Source organism: Zeugodacus cucurbitae, chromosome 3 (assembly GCF_028554725.1).
Source record: "Zeugodacus cucurbitae isolate PBARC_wt_2022May chromosome 3, idZeuCucr1.2, whole genome shotgun sequence".
Taxonomy (NCBI): domain Eukaryota; kingdom Metazoa; phylum Arthropoda; class Insecta; order Diptera; family Tephritidae; genus Zeugodacus; species Zeugodacus cucurbitae.
Genome location: NC_071668.1, coordinates 29,224,238 through 29,247,913, shown reverse-complemented (window position 1 = coordinate 29,247,913; position 23,676 = coordinate 29,224,238). Strand labels below are relative to the sequence as shown.

Genomic DNA, 23,676 nt, shown 5'->3' with positions numbered 1-23,676 from the left:
GTCAAAAAATATATCTCAGGAAATATTCGATATAAAAAAATTTTGAGGTCTATCTGATTCGTTCACTTTTTCTTTATATATAACTCAAGAACCAATATAAAGATTGGAATACAATTTTGTAAAAATAATGCAGTGGAGGAAACTCGAGACATAAATGCCTAAATTTTTATAGAAAAAATCGGTAAATCTTTCAAATATTTTTAGAAAATCCAGAGGGAATATTTTTCTTAGAATAATCTACCTCTGTACCATCTAAATAATACAAATCACCCTATTCACAATATTAGTGACGTGTGATATTTATTACCGAATAACTTATTGCTAAACGCATTCTAGGATATGTTTCACCCTTTCCGGCACGAAATTTCTGTATAAATGAGATAACATGTTCACTTAACGATATATAAGGTACAAAGTAAAATGAAGTTTCTTAATTCTTATATTAGATATTTGGTGTCTAGGACATTTTTAGCAACTCGCCACATTATTATGGGGAAAATATGTCGATATCATCAATTCATTAATATACATATGTTACGCATTTCAAAAAATTATTTCTGGTATAAAGCCAGTTAGAGCTCAGCGTTTATAAATATTCCATGTCTGGGGCTACAAAAGTCCGATTTCGACAATTTTTAAATGAAAATAAAAATTTCCTCAAAACACGCAGTTTAATTGTAATAGATTTTTTATTAAATAAGATGTCTGAGAATGAAAAATATTAATCAAAATGCTTTATATATCAATTCATATCCATATATTTTTAAAATATTCTGTGTTTTACACGCACATGCAGGCCCCCCAAACGCTGCAATATCCACCGTGACGTCCTATTTGAAGACAGTACAAACTGCATGCTCCCGAATCACAAGAGACTCGACCTTGCGCCTCACTCACTTTGTTGGCCGGCTCCACTTCAGCCGTACTCAGATGGCCCTGAGCAGTTGCCTCGCCAGAAACCTTCATGTGTTGAAAAGCTTTGATCAAAGCTTTTAATAAATCCTTGGCAACCGTTTCCGGAACTTCGATGTGTGCGTTGGATTGAATAGCGCCCTCGATTGTAATGTCACGATTATTTTCTCTAAGATCTGATGGTTGTTCTAAGTGAGCAGATTCAATTTCGGAGTTAACGAGGTGTAAAGCTGATGTGCTGTGGCACAGCAAAAATGCACAAAGCACAGCAGAAATAATTGCGGCAGTCTTCATGTTGATATAGTTCGTTGTTAGAGAAAAGTGATGAATTACTAAACGGACTGCGGCTATTTAAAGTCCGAATGACTATCAAAGTATACTAACACAAACAAACATTTTTTATACATTAGTTTGTTATCGCAAAATAAATTCATAAATAAAGTGAACAAATAAATGTATCCACTTCAAAATATGAACTAAATAAATAGAGCACTTAGTTGTTTGTAATCGATCGCCGGAAATAAAAAAATAGACATATGCAAGTAAAAAAAAAATTAAAAACTTGTCAATCAATTTCATCGATATAAGAATCATATGGGAAAGGCATTGGAGTAGGTATATAGTTTAGTTTGGTAAATATAGATTATTAAGTCAAGTCAAGCGATAGAAACTAATAACTTTGCCTCCTTAAACAGTTGAATTTCCATAACTCGAACTCTTAAATTGGCAATTTCGTTAAAAAGTAATTTTTCAAACACATTCCCTTCCATAACTCAAACTCACTTAACTATCGATTCATAATTTTAAAATAGTCCCTATATCGTATGGAGACGAACAAAAAATTTGATATTACACTTATGGATTGCATAAATCATGTAACAAAGGCATGGTGTACAGACGCCCAGAGCCGAACAATAGCAAACTGCAACAAACAAAATTACAGAAACCTTCTATAACTCGAAATCTCTCTAACTCAAACTTTTTTGTGGATTATGGTGATTCGAGTTAGGGAAGTTCAACTGTATTATGAACCAAATTCCGTTGAAATTGGTCTAGTAGTTTCCGAAATATGGTATTTCACTCATAAGTGGGCGGAGCCACGCCAAATTCAAATTTATGTGTAGCCCTTCTGTACCATCTTTACCATGAAATTTATGGTTTCTAGCGCTTTTCTTTACTGAATTAAAGCATTTTTAGTAGATTCCAACATAATGTTTGTATGGGAGGTAGGCGTGGTTATAATATAAGTTCCTCCAAACAGGTTAAGGAAGTGCCTAAAGAAAATGACCCTAGAGTTTATTTTACATAGTTTTAGTAGTTTACGAGATATATACAAAGAGTGTGGCGGGGCCACACCTACTTTCCTAAAATAAATTGCGATCCTTTGTACTAAACTTCACTTTATAGCTTTAGTTATACATCGACGTTTTCGTCCATTTACGAAACGTGTACCAAGTTTCATCAAGATACATAGCTCAATTTTGACTCAAGTTGCAGCTTGCAGTTATTATCCGTTATTTCCTTACTGTATAATAGGAAGGACGCTAGTAAGTTTGGATACATATTTATAAAAATTCTATGATGCGACGGGACCACGCTCACCTTTCAAGAATGGGTACAAAAACATTTAATACCTCTGATGAATCGACAAAAGAGGCGTACATTTCCAAGAAAATACGCTGATGAACCTGACTCGTTTTGGGATGACGTAGTATGGAGTCACGAGTCAAAATTCAATACTTTTGGGTTCATTGCGTATACTCTGACTAATTTCTTCCCAAATCATGGGTTGGGAACATAGTGCCCATGATATGCTCCATAGGAGCAGCATTTAACTGTGGAGCTGGCAGTTTCGAACCGAATTTCCTCATTACAATCTGGTATCCAAGGACCCTTGAATTTTTGTTTATATCGTTACATATCTCTTCTCATTTGTTTTTATACTCTCGCAACGTTGCTACGAGAGTATTATAGTTTTGTCCACATAACGGTTGGTTGTAAGTCCTAAAACTAAACGAGTTAGACATAGGGTTATATATATCAAAATGATCAGGGTGACGAGTAAAGTTCACATCCGGATGTCTGTCCGTCCGTCCGTGCAAGCTGTAACTTGAGTAAAATTAAGATATCTTGATGAAACTTGAAAGACGTATTTCTTAGCACCATAAGAAGGTCAAGTTCGAAGACGGGCGTAATCGGATCACTACCACGCCCACAAAATGTCGAAAACCGAAAACTCATAAAGAGGTATAACTAAGTCATAAAGAGGTATAACTAAGCTTATGGCTTGTAAGCTATGGAAGTAAAATTTGGTATGAAGGATCGCACTATGAAGGGGCATATGGGGATGTAATTTTTTTGGGGAAGTATGCGTGGCTCCGCCCTCTACTAAGTTTTTTGTATATATCTCGCAAACCAATAGAGCTATATAAACCAAACTTTCTTCAGTCGTTTTTTTGGCCACTTCCTAATACAGTCCAAAAATGAAAGAAATCGGATCATAACCACGCCCACCTCCCATACAAAAGTTAGGTTGAAAATTACTAAAAGTGGGTTAACTCACTAACGAAAAACGTCAGATACACTAAATTTCACATAAGAAATGGCAGATGGAAGGTGCACTCAGATTTTTTTACAAAATGGAAAATAGGCGTGGCGTCGCCCACTTATGGGTCAAAAACCATATCTCAGGAACGATTTCAATGAAACTTGGTTTATAATAGTTTCCTTACATCGTAATGATATGTTGTGAAAATAGGCCAAATCGCTTCACAACCACGCCTACTTCCTACATACCAGAACTTTGAAGACGATCTGAATCATTTACTTTACAATATACATATAAAGTAAGCACTAGTGAAGATATCGGTGCAGAACTTTGCACAAATACTATGTTTATAGTGTGGCAGCCTCATTCTAAAAATCGTCGAAATCGGTCCAAAGGTTTTTAAGCCCTCATATATCGAACACGAGGACCTCGGTGCTTCTAACCTAATATTATGGTTTCCAACTTTCAATGGACTTTATACAATATATATGACGAATATGTGGGTCAAATTGTGTATTATATAATATAAAGTTAAATAAATAAATTGCGAGAGTATAAAATGTTCGGTTACACCCGAACTTAGCCCTTCCTTACTTGTTTAAGTTATAGTCGATCTCCAACGGCGCGAAAAAAAGGTACTTCACTGCTGCAGTGATTCCGGCCTTCTCCGTGGATGAAAGCGGATGCTCTTAAGCCGGGAATTTTATATGTAAATTTAGAGAAAAAACAGCGATATCGCAAAATGTGGTCACTTAAGCGGGAAAGGCACTTAAACATTCACTTTTTAAAAAATAAAAAAAAAATTGATATCTCGCACCGTTTACGAGATATCGAGCGTTGGAGTTATGTGTTAACAGCAGACGAAGCGCGCACTTACAGTGGCTCACAGCTAAAATGATGCAGCAACGAAATGAAAAATCGCTTAGTAAAAAATCATGTTTATATTTCGAAATTAAAAACGTTTACTAATTTATTGATTAGGTACATATATGTTTGAAATTTTAAATAAAAACAAGTAAGGAAAGGCTAAGTTCGGGTGCAACCGAACATTTTATACTCTCGCAATTCGTTGCTATATTTTTATAAAGATAACACACAATTTATATAGGCTGATGAAATAGGACGAGTACTTTTCATATTGGTTCCATTTTGTAAAAAAATCTGAGAATCTATTTCTTCTGTAAAATTTAGTGTTTCTGATGTTTTTCGTTAGTGAGTTAACGCACTTTTAGTAATTTTCAACCTAACCTTTGCATGGGAGGTGAGCGTGTTATTATCCGATTTCAATTATTCTCATGGTGTGTGGTGGGGCACGTAAGGGAACCCACTGCAGAAAGTTTGGTTTATATAGCTTTATGGGTTTGCGAGATTTATAGATGATTCTACGATAAGAGGTAACTTGTGCGGCAATCAGCTTAAAGTATTTTTTTGTCCTTATGTTGCTATTTTTTTTTAAATGAATCACATCATATTAATGTAATGTATTAAATAACATTACTACTTACTGCATAATTAACGCAATTTTTTCTGAAATTCCTTTCAAAGTCTAAAAAGTCCCTCCCTTGGCTTGTCCCATTGCTACTTTTCATTTAACTTTTGGACAATACATATATATTTTGTATGAGATGCTAAACCAAAACTAAGTTCAACCGGAAGTAAAATAATTAAAATTAATTATTGTTAAATAAAAAACAGAATTATTTTGTTTATTTCATATAATTTTTAAAATTAACTTTTGTCCCGATTTTTTTATGTATCTACCTTGCCAAATTTTGTTCCGCTTGTGCGACATAAATTCAAAGACGATCGCATTGAAAAAAGTGCTCATGGGCTCATTTCAGCCTGATGTTAACAATACTAATCGCGAAATCCGTTTGAACGCTGTAGTTTTTTAGTTATTCCGCCCCGATCGTGCGGTGTACTGGATTCAAAAGCTGATTTTGTCTCTCCCCTGGCAATTCATATAACGTATACTCCTCGTATTAATTTAATTTATTTGCCTTTATTGTCCTAAGTTACTAATACTGTGATAATTAAAGTGAAATAAATAATTAACCCAAAAAATAATTCAGTCAAATAAAACAATTAAATTTTTCATGAAAACGTCTCTACCCTGCCGTATTTTCCCTGGCAAAATAACTGCCAGGGGAGAAAGTTAGAAACCAGGGTAGATGCTATTCATCATTACACCCGGACCGGAAGTCGTGAGCTGCTTGAGTCTTGATACTTTCTTGAGTGAACTTCTGAACATGACCCCTTCCCCACCTCCAGCCATCGCCAGCATCAACAAAACCAAACATATTAGCCTGGCAGCCCAACGCAAAATCGCTCTTACCAACAGATGCTAATTTGGACTGAGTGGACATTTAAATGTTAAAGTGCTCTCTGGATGAACTAAAACCAAACTCTACAAGTCCCTTATCATCCCCGTTCTGCTTTATGGTGCAGAAGCATGGACGATGTCAAAATCTGATAAGACGGCACTAGGAGTTTTCGAGAAAAAGGTTTTGTGGAAGATTTATAGTCCCTTAAACATTGGCAACGGCGTATGCCGCAGATGATGGAACGATGCGCTATAGACGACGACACTGACATATGTAGTTCAGGGAATAAAAAGACAGAGGCTACGTCATGTTGTTCGAATGACGAAAGCGCTTCAGCTTGGAAAGTGTTCAATATAGTACCCGCTGGTGGAAGCAGAGGAACAGTAAATCCTCCATTCCTTAGGAAAAACAAGGTTAAAAGTGACCTGGTTTCTATTGGTATTTCCAATTCGCGCCAAACAGCAAAACGGAGAGATGACTAGTGCGCTCAAATAGATTCGCCTATAATCGCATAAGCGGTGCATACGCCAAAACTTCTTTTGAAAGGGCAGAGGATATATTACGTCTTTAAAAAGTCAGAAATGTTTTTGAAAGATCTTAAGATTTTATATTTAATATTTGTTTCGTTTATTTAGGATAGAGAGTGATTTTATATATTTGTTATTTTAATTTTATGGTTTATTCATCTAGGAAAGAGAGTACCTTTAATTTGTACTACTATTTTAAATTAATTTTTTGCTTTTGGTAAAATAATTATCTACCATAAACTTTACGTCTCTCCCCTGGCCGATGTATTTACCTTGGTCGTCGAAAAAGTAATAAAATATGTATTAAATGACTTGCCCTTAAGTGAGAAGATAAATAAAGGGGACAAAAACTATAATATAGAGGTTTCATAAAAAAATCCTAAGTTTTTCTCTCTTCGTTTTCTCTATGCAATTGAAACCTCTTATCGTAGGGGGGGGGGGGGGGGCCTTACTAGGGCGATACTTTATACAAAATTTTATTTTTATAACTTTATTTATGGCTTAGTTATGACACTTTATAAGTTTTTGGTTTTCTCCATTTTATGAGCGTGGCAATGGTCCGAATTCGCCCATTTTCAATACCAACCTCCTCAGGGTGACAAGGAATATATGTACCAAGTTTCGTCAAGATATCTTAATTTTTACCCAAGTTATTCGTTGGACGGACAGACAGACATTCGGATTTTGACTCGTCTCGTCACCCTGATAATTTTTATACATTACTGGAAATAATTAAGGGATAAAAAAAATTCCAAATTTTTGGGCAAATTTCAACAGGCCGTAACTTCGAAAGAAATCGACAAAGAAGGAAATTATAGCTCCAAGTGTCTAGTTTTTGGATTAGAACTTTAAAAATTTTTAACCTCTGCGGTTTTTGAGTAATCGTAGAAAAACCAGCAACAAAAAAATTTTCAAAATTTTTTAGTTTTCTTTTTGATCTACGGGCGTGGAAAAATTTTTTTTAGCTTAACTACTATAAGGATCGGATATTTTGTTCATTTAGCATTAATTTGTTTTTTGCACACCTCGATACGAAGCCGAGATATCGGTCTTCAAATAGAAAAGGATCCTTTTGTCTTTTATTATCGATATCTCAGCAACCAATAATCGCACAGAAAGTTAAAGGTGGGTTTCAAGAACTTGAATGAATTCTCATTAACGACTAGCCATTGCTTTTCCGAAAAAATTTTTTTCTTATTGTCACATGAATTTCAAAATGCAACAAAAAGGGCTTTTGGTGGTTTTTTGGAAAATCGAGAGCTAGATCGAAAATATCGACCACTAATGTTAAGTGTGCCTTTTTACAGTTCAATATGTCCACAAAAACCCTACAAAAAATCAAATTAATCCAGCCAGCCGTTTTTTTGCTTCACTTGATCGAATTTTTAAAAAAATTAAAGGATCACGTTTTTGCTCCAGAAAAAGTTAAATTTAAAATAAAAAGGAATACAGCTGCGGAAACGTGTTAAAAATGATTGGGCGACGGTTTCTTGAATATCCTTAACTTGTTTTTTTTTTGTTTTAAATTTAAGCTTTTTCTGGAGCAAAAATGTGGAAAAAGCTAGGAAAAACTAAAAAAACAACAAGTAAGGAAGGGCTAAGTTCGGGTGTAACCGAACATTTTATACTCTCGCAATTTATATATTTAACTTTATTAATATAAATAAAGTATTAATAATATACAATTTGACCCACATATTCGTCATATATATTGTATAAAGTCCATTGAAAGTTGGAAACCATAATATTAGGTTAGAAGCACCGAGGTCCTCGTGTTCGATATATGGGGCCTTAAAAACACATGGTCCGATTTTGGCGATTTTTAGAATGGGGCTGCCACACTATAAACATAGTATTTGTGCAAAGTTCTGCACCGATATCCTCACTAGTGCTTACTTTATATATTGTAATGTAAACGATTCAGATCGTCTTCAAAGCTCTGGTATATAGGAAGTAGGCGTGGTTGTGCAGCGATTTGGCCTATTTTCACAACATATCATTGGGATGTAAGGAAACTATCACAAACCAAGTTTCATTGAAATCGGTTGAGTAGTTCCTGAGATATAGTTTTTGACACATAAGTGGGCGACGCCACGCCCATTTTCCATTTTGTAAAAAATCTGAGTGCAGCTTCTATCTGCCATTTCTTATGTGAAATTTAGTGTTTCTAACGTTTTTCGTTAGTGAGTCACTTTTAGTAATTTTCAACCTAACCTTTGTATGGAAAGTGGCTAAAAAAACGACTGCAGAAAGATTGGTTTATATAGCTCTATTGGTTTCCGAGATATGTACAAAAAACATATTTGGGGGCGGGGCAACGCCCACCTCCCCAAAGTGGGCAGTGGTCCGATTTTGCTCATTTTCGAAAACAACCTTCCTATGGTGCCAAGAAATAAGTGTGCCAAGTTTCATCTTAATTTTTACTCAAGTTACAGCTTGCACAGACGGACGGGCGGACGGACATTCCACTTTTCCTGATCACTTTGGTATATATAACCCTATATCTAACTCGTTTAGTTTTGGGTGTTACAAACAACCGTTATGTGAACAAAACTATTATACTCTCTTGAGTATAGAGCTTTTCTTAATCAATATACCCGATATAATAATGAAATCAGACAAGTGATTTGTGAGTGCAATTCATAGCTACGTTATATAATTCTAAAAGCTCCATTTTATTTCTTTAAAACAAGATGTACTTCCTAAGTTGATTGAGCATATATGTACACCTAACTGTTCCCTGATATTAATTTGCTTCGATGACCAAGTTTATTTTTCTTGAATGACCAAATTTAAATTTATTTCTATACTGTAACGAAAATGACACCAGAACAAACTAGAATTGACAATCGAAATCGATAACTTGCCAGATCTATCTAGACATCGATATTCGTAGTTGCCAGAATGTTCGAGTGACGATAACATGCTAGCAATCGACTATATAAGGGCTGCCGGGCTGGCAGCAAGACACATTTCTGATAAGAGAGTTGTCGAGTGAGGACAATTCTAAGGAGAGAGTTGTCGAGCAAAGTGTAAACAAGTTATAAGTTAGAGTTATAAAGTAGAGTATTGAGTACTAAAGTGTTAAGTTATAAGGAAATAGAAATAAAGATTAGTGTATAGCCATTAATGTGTGACTTTTATTTGACAATCCAGTGATCGAACTCAGGGTAGAGTTTTGGAGTAAACGACAGATTTTGGAAATCCGTTACAATTGGTGTCAGAAGTGGGATTGACAAATAAAATTCCATAGGAGATAATGTTTAAGTTCAACGATTTAAAGATACCACAACTCAAAAAGGAGTTGGAACAACGAGGCCTAGCAACGAATGGGTTGAAAGCTGAGTTACAAGCTCGTTTGCGAGAGGCGATGGTAGAAGAAAACATCAACGTGGCCGAATTTGTTTTTGAATCGCTGTTAGAGGAATCAACAACGAAAATTGAGGAAAAGGAAGAGATTCCATGTTCATCAGGGGTACTGGACATGAGCAAACTTTTGTCTGTAATATCGTCACAGTTCCAGGCGCAGTCATTAGAGATGAAAGCCCAGCAGTTGTCATTGTTTGAAGACCAGGACACACGCTTAACAACAAAGTTGTCCCAACAAATAAAGGACCAAATAACAGAGCTATCAACGCAGATATCAGCTCAAATATCGGTACAGTTAAAAGAGCAGAAGTTGGAAGCGAATGGGGTATCTTCAGAGTTAGGAAAGCAGAAGGAAGAATCAATGGACGAGACTTCAAATAAAGCGGATGTGTCAATACAGCTGGAAACGCAAGACGAGTTGTTAACACAGACCGAAGCGAATGATGCGTGTATGTCAAGGACTTTGGAAGCGCATGGGCAGATTTTGTCAACACAGTCGGAAGCGAATAGGGTATCCTCACAGTTGGAAAAAGAGGAGGAGGATGAGCCAATGGATGTGACTTCAAAAGGAGTAGAAGTGTTAACACAGCTGGAAGCGCACGAGGAAGCGAATGAGGCGCGATTGTCAAGACCTTTGGAAGCGCATGGAGAGATTTTGTTATCACAATTGGAAGTGAATGGGGTGTCCTCACAGCTGAAAGAGGAGGAGTCGATGGAGGTGACCTTACAAAGAGAAGAGGTGTCAACACAGCTGGAAGTGCATGGAGAGGGTATACCATCGCAGGTTTCAGCACAGGTGTTGACACAGTTGAAGGAACAGGAGGTGTATAAATCGACGCATGTGATCCCAGAGAAGACAGACGTGTCATGGACAAAAGATTGTGATATGAAGGAACAAGAATCTCAAGATGAAGCTCCAGTTGTGAAACATTCAAAGAATGAAGAAATGTCTGCAGAACCTCTATTCTCAAAGGCACAGTGGAACAGTTTCAAGTTGGTCGCTGGTTGCTTATATCGAGTGTGGAAAGGCAAAGGAGGATACTGCTCCCGATCTCTCGTGGTTGTTCGAAATGAAAGATCGCCTAAAGTTTGCTACGAGATGCGCAAAGGTCCAAGTGAAGAGCACATAAGAATCACGGAAACCTTGGGAAAGTTGAGGAATCAGTTTTGTTGGGTTGGTTGTCGTCAATCAATGAGAGATTGCATTGCAAATGAGATGTCGAGTTCCAAGAGACATGGTCAGATGAAGCAGTACAGTTTGGGAACGCCATTGGAGCAATTTGCCATGGTTGTAGCTGGTCAATTACCTACCAGCAAATCAGGAAACAGGAGTGGTTTGATGGCTAGGACGGAGAAATACCCAATTCTAAGCCAAGAGACTGACGAGATGGTGGACGTAGACATCAAAAGTTGGGAGATGTGCCAGAAGCAAAGTGTCCGAAAAATATTTGAAGTTGCATCACATCCACGATCCGATATCATGGTGGAAAGATTCATCCGAAATTTGGAAGAGCATTTTAGAAAGCTGGTGGACAGGTATCGTCATAGATACAGAGGATCTCCATATATCCATGTTCCTGGAATCAACGGCGTAGACCACTGCGAGTATAATTTTTGGTTACGGAATGATTTAAAATTTAGGAATAATGCCAATGGAAAAAGGAATGTTAAGGAGGACGACAGTGTCCTAGAAGACGAATTAGGGGAAGAAATGCTAAGCGTTTGGTTCTGGAAGTATGTCTAATCGGGACGATCAGACTTAAGTGGAGGGCAGTGTAACGAAAATAGCACCAGAACAAACTAGATTTGACAATCCAGTGATCGAACTCAGGGTAGAGTTTTGGAGTAAACGACAGATTTTGGAAATCCGTTACAATACATTGACAGTTTGGGAGCCACATGGTTGTGTTGCTAAACTGCGGTGAAGGCAACTGGCAACTTGTGATAAACAGTTAATTTGGCAGCACTGTTCATATTTTGATGAGAAACCACAGCCAAGCTCGCGTCATATTTAGATTCTCTCCTTTCTTTCTTTTGCATTTGACATAAAAATGGCAAGCCGTGGAGGTAATCGTGGTCGTCAAGAAGAAGTGGATAATACCATTAATTACGTACAATGCGATGGCTTGGTAAGTGAAATTATTGAGAAAATACTGTTTGCTATATTGTGTGCATAAAATATAAATGATTGCTGTTAAAATATGTTCTAAAACAATGTGAAAGTGAACCATACAGTCGTAGTGGTATCAGAATTTTACACGTTTGCTTTTGCGGGCGGTGACAGCGTATTTTAGCGTTGCCAATATTTTGTAGAGATTTTGTTTTGATATTTTTTTAAACACACCTTTTATATCAATGCATTTCTTCTAGGCCGTGATGAAAATGGTGAAACATTGCCATGAGGAGTCGAGTAATATGGATTTAGCACAAGGTGCATTACTGGGTTTGGTCGTGGACAAATGTTTGGAAATTACCAACTGTTTCCCCTTTCCGAAAAGCGGTGATGAAACTATGGATGAAGAAATGTATCAGTTAACTATGATGCGGCGTTTACGACGTGTCAATGTTGACCATTTCCATGTTGGCTGGTATCAAAGCTCGGATGTAGGAAATTTCCTTTCAATGGCTTTGCTTGAGTCACAATACCATTACCAAACTAGCATTGAGGAGTCCGTTGTTGTCATCTACGACACACAAAAGTCTGGTCGAGGCTTTCTATGTTTGAAGGCCTATCGATTAACTCCACAAGCCATTCAAATGTATAAGGATGGAGATTTTACACCTGATGCACTTCGCAACTTGAAGGTTGGCTATGAAAGCCTTTTTGTGGAGATACCAATCGTTATTAAAAATTCTCCACTCACCAATATAATGATGAGCGAGTTGGGTGAAATGTTGCCGGAGGAGCAGGGTCAAAACTTTTTGGATTTGGGTACAGCCTCAGTTTTGGAAAATCACATGCGTTGTTTAATTGAACGTGTTGATGAACTATACCAAGAGTCAATACGCTACAACAAATATCAACAAGTAGTGTTCAAACAAGAAACTGTAAGTAAATTAAGCATAGAATGAAAAGCAAATTTTAATTGTTATATTGTTATTTCTTTAACAGGAGAAGCACCGCGCTTTAGCAAAACAAGCAGCCGAAAACGTCGTGCGGAGCTCTAAGGGCGAATCACCGATTCCAGAAGAAGAAGTGCTTAAACAGTTCCGACCACTTCCAGTTCCACCTAGGCTTAATGCCACAATTAATTCGGGACAAATTAATACCTATTCACAACATATATCGCAATTTTGTTCACAATCTTTGGCCAAACTTTTTATTACGCAATCATTACAAAACGCCAAGGAGGCCAAGGACTCTAAATAACCTGATACCTTTAGATACCTGTGCTTGGGGAAACAACAACAAAAAACATATATAAACATTGGCATTTGTATAAGAAAAATTCGCTTGGTAAAATAATAGTTTAGCACAAGAAATTGGTAAATTTTGTTGTATTAGCATACAAAGTTTACATAAATATACATTTAATACCGAACAAAGCCAACACGTAGCATTTTATATTAAAAATTATTTTATAGACACATATTACTAGCATTTTACAGTGTCTATCAGATATAGTGCTTAATGATGTTTACAAAAACAAAAATTATAAAAGAAAGACATTTGTGAATACATTTCGGCATTTGTTAGCGATTCCACACTTACAACAAACAGTTTAAGACAATATAATCCCTGAAAGGTCTGTCTTCCTTTCGTTTTTTGACGAATATATCATAAATTTTAATATCACGATTTGATATGCGTCGAGTTAATATATCGATGAGTACTGTACTTAAGTGTACGGTTAGTAGTTTCCGTCTAATATATCACTAATGTTATCAATTCTCACAATAGTCGGTTATACGCTACCTGAATTGACCTGAATTTTACCGGTCAACCGCTGTTGAACGATTAACCCTCATTGCATTAGTAAGTTTTAAGTTTTTTAGTTTATACTAATGTTATGATTCTATTAACATAATAAAACACAAAGTAATAACATTGAATTAATAAAATCCATTTAATCCATACGATTGCATATATAAGGTATACAAGTTTTAATACACTCATGCAACAAAGTTGCTAAGAGAGTATAATAGTTTTGCTCACATAACGGTTGTTTGTAACACCTAAAACTAAAAGAATTTGGTATAGAGTCCGAAGTAATCAGTGTGACGACTATATTTGATATCCGGATGTCTGTCCGTCCGTCCGTCTGTGCAAGCTGTAACTTGACTAAAAATTTAGATATCTTGATTAAAATTGGTACACGTAGGAAGAAGATAATAAAATCGGAATAATGCCACGCCATAAATAAAGGTATAAGTAAAATTTGGTCCGAAGGATCGCACTATGAAAGGGCATATTTGTCTATAATTTTGTGGGAGAAGTGGGCGCCACTACACAGTTTTTTGTACATATCTCGTAAACTGTTAAAGTTATATCAACCAAACTCTCTAGAGTTGTTTCTTTCAGATACTACCTTATACAGTCCAAAAATGGAGGAAATCGGATTATAGCCATGCCTACCTCCCATACAAAGGTTATGTAGGAAACTACTAAAAATACTTTAATTCAGTGAAGAAAAACACCAGAAATCTCGAATTTCATTATAAGATGGTACAGAAGGGCTGCATTTAAATTGGCACACAAATTTTAAATAAGTGTGGCTTAGCCCACTTACATATGTGTTCTGGCATTCCAATGATATGTTATGAAAATAGGCCAAATCGGTTCTCAACCACGACTACTTCACATGTACCAGAAGTGTGAAGTCGATCTGAATCGTTTACTTTACAATATTGAAAGTAAGCACTAGTGAAGATATCGGAACAGAACTTTGCACAAATATTGCATTTATAGTGTAGCATCGAGGACCTCAGTGCTTCTAATAAATTTTTTACCGAAAATATAGGTAAGTCTCTCAGATATTTTCAAGAAATTCAAATGGAATATTTTTCTTCTAATAATATGTCTCCGAGTCAAAAATGAGTGAAATTAGGCCATAACTTCCCCTAGCTCCCATATACCTAATATTAGGGTTTTCAAACTTTCAAAGTTTAGTTCAAACTTATACATATGTATATATCGAGATTTGTGGGACAAATTGTGTATTATATTAATAAAATTAAATAAATATATTGCGAGTGTATAAAATGTTCGGTTACACCCGAACTTAGTCCTTCCTTACTTGTTTTAATTTGAATTTGAACTCTTTTATTTATTACTTTGTGTAAGTTAGCTTGGCAACTCTTTAAGAGACAACAGCTGTCAGCTGACTCAAATTGCAAACAGCGCATCAGTTGCAAAAATTTATTTACAGTTGGAGATTTTAGACATCAAAACTATATTTTTTCTAAATTATTTGGAACTATTCAAAGTAAAATGGATGAAGAAGAGTTTATTTTGTGCCCTTATAATAAATCGCATCGAATTATTCGTTTCCGCATGCCAGCCCATATGATGAAGTGCCGCAAAAATTATCATGGACCTCCTTTGGATCAATGCATGTATAATGCAACACATTTGGTACCTGTCGGAACAATGGAAACACACTTGGAAAAATGTCGTGACTACTTTCATTTTCATAATTCCGAATTTGAAAGATTGGCGGAAAGCTGCAGACCACAAGCATAAATGACAAGTGTAGATGTGACTACACAACTAAATAAACCAAAAATCATTTTTTTTACCTTACATTAAATAAAAGATAAAGTGATATATCAGAGTTGAAATTGTTTTTTTATCGTACAAAAGTAATTAATTTAGATTTAAGTTTTTAAATCTTCAACGCCTACACGAAACTCAAATATCAACCCACTATAAATTTATAAAATATAGGTATGCAGGAATTGCGGTATTTTGAAAATATTTTATTTGGTCAATATGTAAGTCTTATCGAATTAGGTTTAACATATTATTCGTAAATACTTTCCAATATAGTATATAATTAAAATGTGTTTTAAAAATATTAGTTCACCAGATTATGAAACTATATGTTGAACGTATTTTTCTTTGAGAAAAGTTTTCAGTTGAACATTGTTAAAATAAACACTAATTAACACATTTAAAGCCTTAAATTATGTTCTTTATAATTTGCACATTCATATCAAAATATTAAACTAAAGTACATCTTAATATTTAATTACAATCTACACTAAAGGCTGTCACTCATCACTCACAATTTGTAAGCCAGTAAATTACTCTACGCGGTGTCAGGTAAAATAATCGTGCTTACTACACTATATCCATTTCCAGATCAGTTTCACCATCCGAGTCTAACAACTTGCGTTTATCTTGAGCTGTTAATGTAGCCTCGCTTATCTTATTTATTGGGCGTACTTTGCCTGTGTTGACAACCGGACTCTGTGAGTATAGATATATAGCAAACGATACTACAGCAATGGCAAGCGCGGTATTAATATAAATGGGTATGGCGAAGAGGAAATAACAGAGTATAGCGGTAAATAGTAACTCTAAGGCGCTGGCAAAAGTCTTTACAATCGAATTCATATATTTCAAGAAAAAACTAGTTACAATACCGATTGCGGCGTTGTTGACTATGATTATAATTACATTAAAACGAAAAATGGCGTGCAGACTTTCCCACGTGAATGCGCCAACCAATTGCCCATTCAGAAATAATATTAAGACGTTACACACAATCGAATCTATATACATAAATACGTTCTGTACAAATATATTCACATCAGCACCTTTATCCTTCAACAAATATTCATTATAAACGCCAGCAAGGCAGGAGAATATTGTTTGCGCCAATATTAGGAGTGCACTTAAACTAAAATCGAAACCAGACATGTTCTTTCCGCTCACCTTCGGTGCCGTAGCAGCGGTGCTGCCCAGACTCACTTGTTGAACTGCAGCGGCTTCGCTATCGTCATTTGTGTCGCCGTATAAGCTATTCAGATTAATTTGTTTCAGCATGCAACCAAACGTAAGCAACAGTAACGACACCCATTGACGACGTGTCAGGTATTTTTTAAAAATTATCTGAAAACGAAAGTAGAATTTATAATTCATTGTATTTTTGTATGTTGTCAATGTAAGTGCAAACATTGTAGTTGGTGCAACATCAACATGTTTGTGTTGACGTGTTGACAGCATATTCAATATATCAGAGATATTAGTTATTAATTTAGTAAAGTGCTAAACACTTTGATAAAAATTGCAACAACTGTTTACATGGCAACATGATAGTAAAGATATTCGTTAAGAAAGTTGTATCAAATTGCGTATGCACATAGATACCACAATCAATTTTTCATATTATTCCAACAATACTTTTGTATATGATATAAGTAGAAATATGTTTACACATACATATGTATATTTTAAATTATGATATTAACTTGCTAGTAAATTTTCAGTTGGTTTTAATAACGCGTCTAAAAATTGTATATTTTTTTATTTGTATTAACAACAGCTGGAAATACCAACATATGCAAACACAAAATATTTCAGCTCATTTTCCAAGAAGTGAAATATATCACATTGAACATTTATTGACATACCTGAAATAGAATGCCAGTTATCACGACACGTAGTTGTAAGAGTAGGTAATATGTAGTTGGATCAAACGTCGACAAGTTGACAAATGCTAAATTGTTGTAGAGGCAGTACAGAAATGCAGGAACGAAGTATAGCATCATAACATTTGAATCCTTTCGGACATCCTGCAGTAGATTGATGAATTTTTTTCTGGTTTGCAAAGATAAAATTATGAAATGGTAATTATTTAAACACATAATTATAATTTTCATTCTTGTGCATTTACGTACTCTCTGCAATACAAGCTAGCTGATACAACAAGTTTTAATATTTCGGTAAGAAGTACCACGGTAATTGTATTATAGCTGTAGGAGTTATTGGATTCTTGTGAGGCGGTTACGAATATACCTGTAATATCATATATAATAAAAAAAAACATAAAATATAATAAATATAAACATGTCCAATAAATTGTTATTTTTACTTACCTTGTCCAATGAACAACGATATGTATAGCAAAAATATAACAAAAGTGACTTTCGTTGGAAATAATTCTCGCCAATTTGTACCCATTTTGATATTTATCAATCGTTATATTAGACTCACAAGTTACGTCTTGCACCTACTTCGGTTCACCCTTTGGTATATATGTATACTGCGGTTCACACTTATCTTTCCAAACAAAAACAACATCCGTTGTGCTAATAAGTTTGACAACATTAATAACACTTTGTACGTTCTCGAAAGCTTATCGATGTTTATTTCTCAATGTTAGTTTCCCTTTTTTCATTTTACATCCACTTTTATGGCTTATCTTTCAAACTAACTACTAAGAACTAGCTCTCGATCGTAAATTTTATAATTGAAAATATTAAATTGACTCAACTGAAAGGTAATTGGAGCAGCTGATTTGTGTGTGTGCAGTGCTGCCAAATTAACAATATTTGTGTGGGTGTACAGTGTTAACAAATGCCATTTGAAGAGCGGAATGAAAATAAAAATTTGAAAGCATCTGGCAAGTTGTATAAATTTATAACGCATTTTTGATGTTCGACAAAATGGAGAATTTAGTTGTGCATACAAGATTATAATTCGAAAATTTAAAATAGTAGTTAAAATATATATAAAATAATTACAGTAGTTTTCCGAAATAACGAATATTCGTTTTAACGACAACCGCTTATTACGAACAAGCAAATTGTTTACATTGCACAGTGGTTGCGCCCATAGGACAAAATTCAAAAAATTCATAACAACAAAAATTTCTGAAAAGTTACCAAATCGTCTCTAAAATATCCAAGTTTCTTCATGGCAAACCGGTTTTTACTGCAAATCTAACGGGACATTCTAAAAATAGAATGCAAAGCGTGATCAACTGTTCAATTTTGTAGCGAAACTGCGCTAAGTTAGCTTTTCATGAAAACAAAATTGAATTTCAAAGTGGTCAAACGTTTGCTAGAGAGGTCCGATTTTGATTATTTAAAAAGAATTTTATTGTTGCAGGTATTTACTTTAATAAATTCATTTTGTGAAATTGTGATGTATGTGATTGGCGTTGCAACCGTTTAGCCGGTTATAGCCGAATCGACGATAGTGCGCCACCTGTCTCTCTCCTTTGCAGTTCGGCGCCAGTTGGAGATCCCAAGTGTAACCAGGTCGCTCTCCACCTGGTCCCTCCAACGGAGTGGAGGCCTTCCCCTTCCTCGGCTTCCTCCGGCGGGTACTGCATCGAACACTTTCAGGGCTGGAGTGTTTTCGTCCATTCGGACAACATGACCTAGCCAGCGTAGCCGCTGTCTTTTTATTCGCTGAACTATGTCAATGTCGTCGTATAACTCGTACAGCTCATCGTTCCATCGTCTGCGGTATTCGCCGTTGCCAATGTTCTGAGGACCATAAATCTTGCGCAAAATTTTCCTCTCGAAAACTCCTAGTGTCGTCTCATCTGATGTTGACATCGTCCAAGCTTCTGCACCGTAAAGCAGGACGGGAATGATAAGTGAATTTAATTTTATTGATTTATTATTTGTTGTGTATTTTTGATTGATTATACTTTTTTTGTGTATTTTTTTTTAACGTAATTTTCATGTTTAAATAGACATTTAGTTATGTTACCCCACGATCCCCCCTTTATGAGTGTTATCAGTGTATTTGTCAATGTTTTAAGATAATAAAAATGTTAAGTGTAGCTGCCGATATTTGCCCATATGTTTATATTCGTGAATAAACTGACTGTCGTCTTACTGTTGCTCAAATTTGGTTTGATAGAACAAAGCATTAAAAACAAAGGCTACGCAGTAGAGATGAGAAAACTTAACATTTGTATTGGTTACATTTGCAAAAAAATTATTGCTTATTGGACTAAATACAATCGTTGTAAGGTTTCAATTGTTCAGTGGTTCCACCGAACCAAAAATCAAAAAATCCATTTCTCGATTGTTTGACAAAATGTAAACCGATGGCCTCTAAATTGTCCAAACTTCTTATTTTCAAACCGGGTTTTCCCAAAAATCTAACGGTACTTTCTAAAAATAGAGTTAAACGCACGAACAACTGTATTTTTTAAAGCACATCAGACATTTTTTTTTTAATTCTCAGCAACAACGCACTTCAAATTGTTCTGGTAATTGTTCAGGTTAACGAATCAAGATTATTTTTAATGGCTTTTGAAGCTAAAGGTATTTATTTTAACTTGTGAAATTAATTAAGACTAACGTGATTTTTATTTTTTGTGAAATTAGTCTGCGTCTTCAATGTCCCCCGCGATCCCCCGTTATATTTATTTTACATTGTCTTTACCAGAGTCTTAAGGTAATAAAAGTGTTAAAGTTAGGTGCGGAAATTTGCAGATGTAGAAGTAATCGTCAAAATAATAATGGGCTTTGAATTAACTATTTTTAAGTTCAAACTCATTGTAATTGGACTAAAAAAGCTTGGAAAGAAGGATAGACCATCTTTATTTCAATCTATGTACGGTTTACTAGAGGATGTATTATAAGTTTTTGTTCTAATTATAATGGCTGCTGAAAATGAACTGTATTAAATTGGTTGATAATTTGCTTTTTTCCTACATGACTTTTTTATATGATATGTGGGGGTTGGATGGGGGAAACTATAACGACAAATCATGTTCAGCTTGTTTATCGCTTTCTTAAATGTTTTTACAAAGCTTACTGAAAGTTTTTTATTGGATTCTTGTGAGGCGGTTACGAATATACCTGTAATATCATATATAATAAAAAAAAACATAAAATATAATAAATATAAACATGTCCAATAAATTGTTATTTTTACTTACCTTGTCCAATGAACAACGATATGTATAGCAAAAATATAACAAAAGTGACTTTCGTTGGAAATAATTCTCGCCAATTTGTACCCATTTTGATATTTATCAATCGTTATATTAGACTCACAAGTTACGTCTTGCACCTACTTCGGTTCACCCTTTGGTATATATGTATACTGCGGTTCACACTTATCTTTCCAAACAAAAACAACATCCGTTGTGCTAATAAGTTTGACAACATTAATAACACTTTGTACGTTCTCGAAAGCTTATCGATGTTTATTTCTCAATGTTAGTTTCCCTTTTTTCATTTTACATCCACTTTTATGGCTTATCTTTCAAACTAACTACTAAGAACTAGCTCTCGATCGTAAATTTTATAATTGAAAATATTAAATTGACTCAACTGAAAGGTAATTGGAGCAGCTGATTTGTGTGTGTGCAGTGCTGCCAAATTAACAATATTTGTGTGGGTGTACAGTGTTAACAAATGCCATTTGAAGAGCGGAATGAAAATAAAAATTTGAAAGCATCTGGCAAGTTGTATAAATTTATAACGCATTTTTGATGTTCGACAAAATGGAGAATTTAGTTGTGCATACAAGATTATAATTCGAAAATTTAAAATAGTAGTTAAAATATATATAAAATAATTACAGTAGTTTTCCGAAATAACGAATATTCGTTTTAACGACAACCGCTTATTACGAACAAGCAAATTGTTTACATTGCACAGTGGTTGCGCCCATAGGACAAAATTCAAAAAATTCATAACAACAAAAATTTCTGAAAAGTTACCAAATCGTCTCTAAAATATCCAAGTTTCTTCATGGCAAACCGGTTTTTACTGCAAATCTAACGGGACATTCTAAAAATAGAATGCAAAGCGTGATCAACTGTTCAATTTTGTAGCGAAACTGCGCTAAGTTAGCTTTTCATGAAAACAAAATTGAATTTCAAAGTGGTCAAACGTTTGCTAGAGAGGTCCGATTTTGATTATTTAAAAAGAATTTTATTGTTGCAGGTATTTACTTTAATAAATTCATTTTGTGAAATTGTGATGTATGTGATTGGCGTTGCAACCGTTTAGCCGGTTATAGCCGAATCGACGATAGTGCGCCACCTGTCTCTCTCCTTTGCAGTTCGGCGCCAGTTGGAGATCCCAAGTGTAACCAGGTCGCTCTCCACCTGGTCCCTCCAACGGAGTGGAGGCCTTCCCCTTCCTCGGCTTCCTCCGGCGGGTACTGCATCGAACACTTTCAGGGCTGGAGTGTTTTCGTCCATTCGGACAACATGACCTAGCCAGCGTAGCCGCTGTCTTTTTATTCGCTGAACTATGTCAATGTCGTCGTATAACTCGTACAGCTCATCGTTCCATCGTCTGCGGTATTCGCCGTTGCCAATGTTCTGAGGACCATAAATCTTGCGCAAAATTTTCCTCTCGAAAACTCCTAGTGTCGTCTCATCTGATGTTGACATCGTCCAAGCTTCTGCACCGTAAAGCAGGACGGGAATGATAAGTGAATTTAATTTTATTGATTTATTATTTGTTGTGTATTTTTGATTGATTATACTTTTTTTGTGTATTTTTTTTTAACGTAATTTTCATGTTTAAATAGACATTTAGTTATGTTACCCCACGATCCCCCCTTTATGAGTGTTATCAGTGTATTTGTCAATGTTTTAAGATAATAAAAATGTTAAGTGTAGCTGCCGATATTTGCCCATATGTTTATATTCGTGAATAAACTGACTGTCGTCTTACTGTTGCTCAAATTTGGTTTGATAGAACAAAGCATTAAAAACAAAGGCTACGCAGTAGAGATGAGAAAACTTAACATTTGTATTGGTTACATTTGCAAAAAAATTATTGCTTATTGGACTAAATACAATCGTTGTAAGGTTTCAATTGTTCAGTGGTTCCACCGAACCAAAAATCAAAAAATCCATTTCTCGATTGTTTGACAAAATGTAAACCGATGGCCTCTAAATTGTCCAAACTTCTTATTTTCAAACCGGGTTTTCCCAAAAATCTAACGGTACTTTCTAAAAATAGAGTTAAACGCACGAACAACTGTATTTTTTAAAGCACATCAGACATTTTTTTTTTAATTCTCAGCAACAACGCACTTCAAATTGTTCTGGTAATTGTTCAGGTTAACGAATCAAGATTATTTTTAATGGCTTTTGAAGCTAAAGGTATTTATTTTAACTTGTGAAATTAATTAAGACTAACGTGATTTTTATTTTTTGTGAAATTAGTCTGCGTCTTCAATGTCCCCCGCGATCCCCCGTTATATTTATTTTACATTGTCTTTACCAGAGTCTTAAGGTAATAAAAGTGTTAAAGTTAGGTGCGGAAATTTGCAGATGTAGAAGTAATCGTCAAAATAATAATGGGCTTTGAATTAACTATTTTTAAGTTCAAACTCATTGTAATTGGACTAAAAAAGCTTGGAAAGAAGGATAGACCATCTTTATTTCAATCTATGTACGGTTTACTAGAGGATGTATTATAAGTTTTTGTTCTAATTATAATGGCTGCTGAAAATGAACTGTATTAAATTGGTTGATAATTTGCTTTTTTCCTACATGACTTTTTTATATGATATGTGGGGGTTGGATGGGGGAAACTATAACGACAAATCATGTTCAGCTTGTTTATCGCTTTCTTAAATGTTTTTACAAAGCTTACTGAAAGTTTTGACGCTCCGACCATGACCATGAGAACTATTTTTGCGCATGATTGCCATATAATGGCAATTACAGTTCTATGGGAGCTATAGGACCTAGTAGTCCGATGGGGCCAATTTTTTTACTATATATTTAACATAATTTTCTAGATTTTTGGTGAAAATTTCAAAGCGATATCTCAACGGGAAGTATTTATGACCGCACCTTCATACAAGCCCAACCACTGTGCATTGAGTACCTTAAGGCAGTAGTCGGCTTTAGAAGCCGAAAAAAGCGTTTTTTTTAGTAATTTTTTTTGAAAGGGAAGGAAATGATTGCGGTAAACGGAATTTTAAGACGATAGTGTACTATATTTAAGGCTTAAAAAACAATATTTATTATTAAAAAATATTGAATATTTTTCAAAGTTGTAAGTATTTTTCTGCAGCGCCTGGAGTCTGCACTTGTAAATCTGTGCC

At 35.1% G+C, this 23,676-nt stretch overlaps 4 protein-coding genes across 4 annotated transcripts; 3 read left to right on the top strand and 1 right to left on the bottom strand.

Moving 5' to 3' along the window:
• Window positions 1-9,153: 9,153 nt before the first annotated feature.
• On the top strand, window positions 9,154-11,507 carry LOC128920144 (pharyngeal muscle protein 2-like). The gene is made up of 2 exons (XM_054226685.1): window positions 9,154-10,257; window positions 10,420-11,507. Exons 1-2 carry the CDS (start codon window positions 9,571-9,573, stop codon window positions 11,422-11,424), a joined length of 1,692 nt encoding a protein of 563 aa, XP_054082660.1. The 5' UTR covers window positions 9,154-9,570; the 3' UTR covers window positions 11,425-11,507.
• A 141-nt stretch (window positions 11,508-11,648) lies between these two features.
• On the top strand, window positions 11,649-13,050 carry LOC105215297 (eukaryotic translation initiation factor 3 subunit H). The gene is made up of 3 exons (XM_011189125.3): window positions 11,649-11,809; window positions 12,051-12,728; window positions 12,793-13,050. Exons 1-3 carry the CDS (start codon window positions 11,732-11,734, stop codon window positions 13,048-13,050), a joined length of 1,014 nt encoding a protein of 337 aa, XP_011187427.1. The 5' UTR covers window positions 11,649-11,731.
• A 1,916-nt stretch (window positions 13,051-14,966) lies between these two features.
• On the top strand, window positions 14,967-15,454 carry LOC114804361 (gametocyte-specific factor 1). Its single transcript, XM_029042295.2, has one exon. It carries the CDS (start codon window positions 15,112-15,114, stop codon window positions 15,361-15,363), a length of 252 nt encoding a protein of 83 aa, XP_028898128.1. The 5' UTR covers window positions 14,967-15,111; the 3' UTR covers window positions 15,364-15,454.
• Window positions 15,455-15,607: 153 nt separating this feature from the next.
• At5g41760 (UDP-galactose transporter senju) lies at window positions 15,608-17,823 on the bottom strand. Its single transcript, XM_011189124.3, has 4 exons — window positions 17,724-17,823; window positions 17,526-17,643; window positions 17,259-17,445; window positions 15,608-16,737 (listed from the first exon to the last, which is right to left on the bottom strand). Exons 1-4 carry the CDS (start codon window positions 17,806-17,808, stop codon window positions 15,964-15,966), a joined length of 1,164 nt encoding a protein of 387 aa, XP_011187426.1. The 5' UTR covers window positions 17,809-17,823; the 3' UTR covers window positions 15,608-15,963.
• Window positions 17,824-23,676: the final 5,853 nt, after the last annotated feature.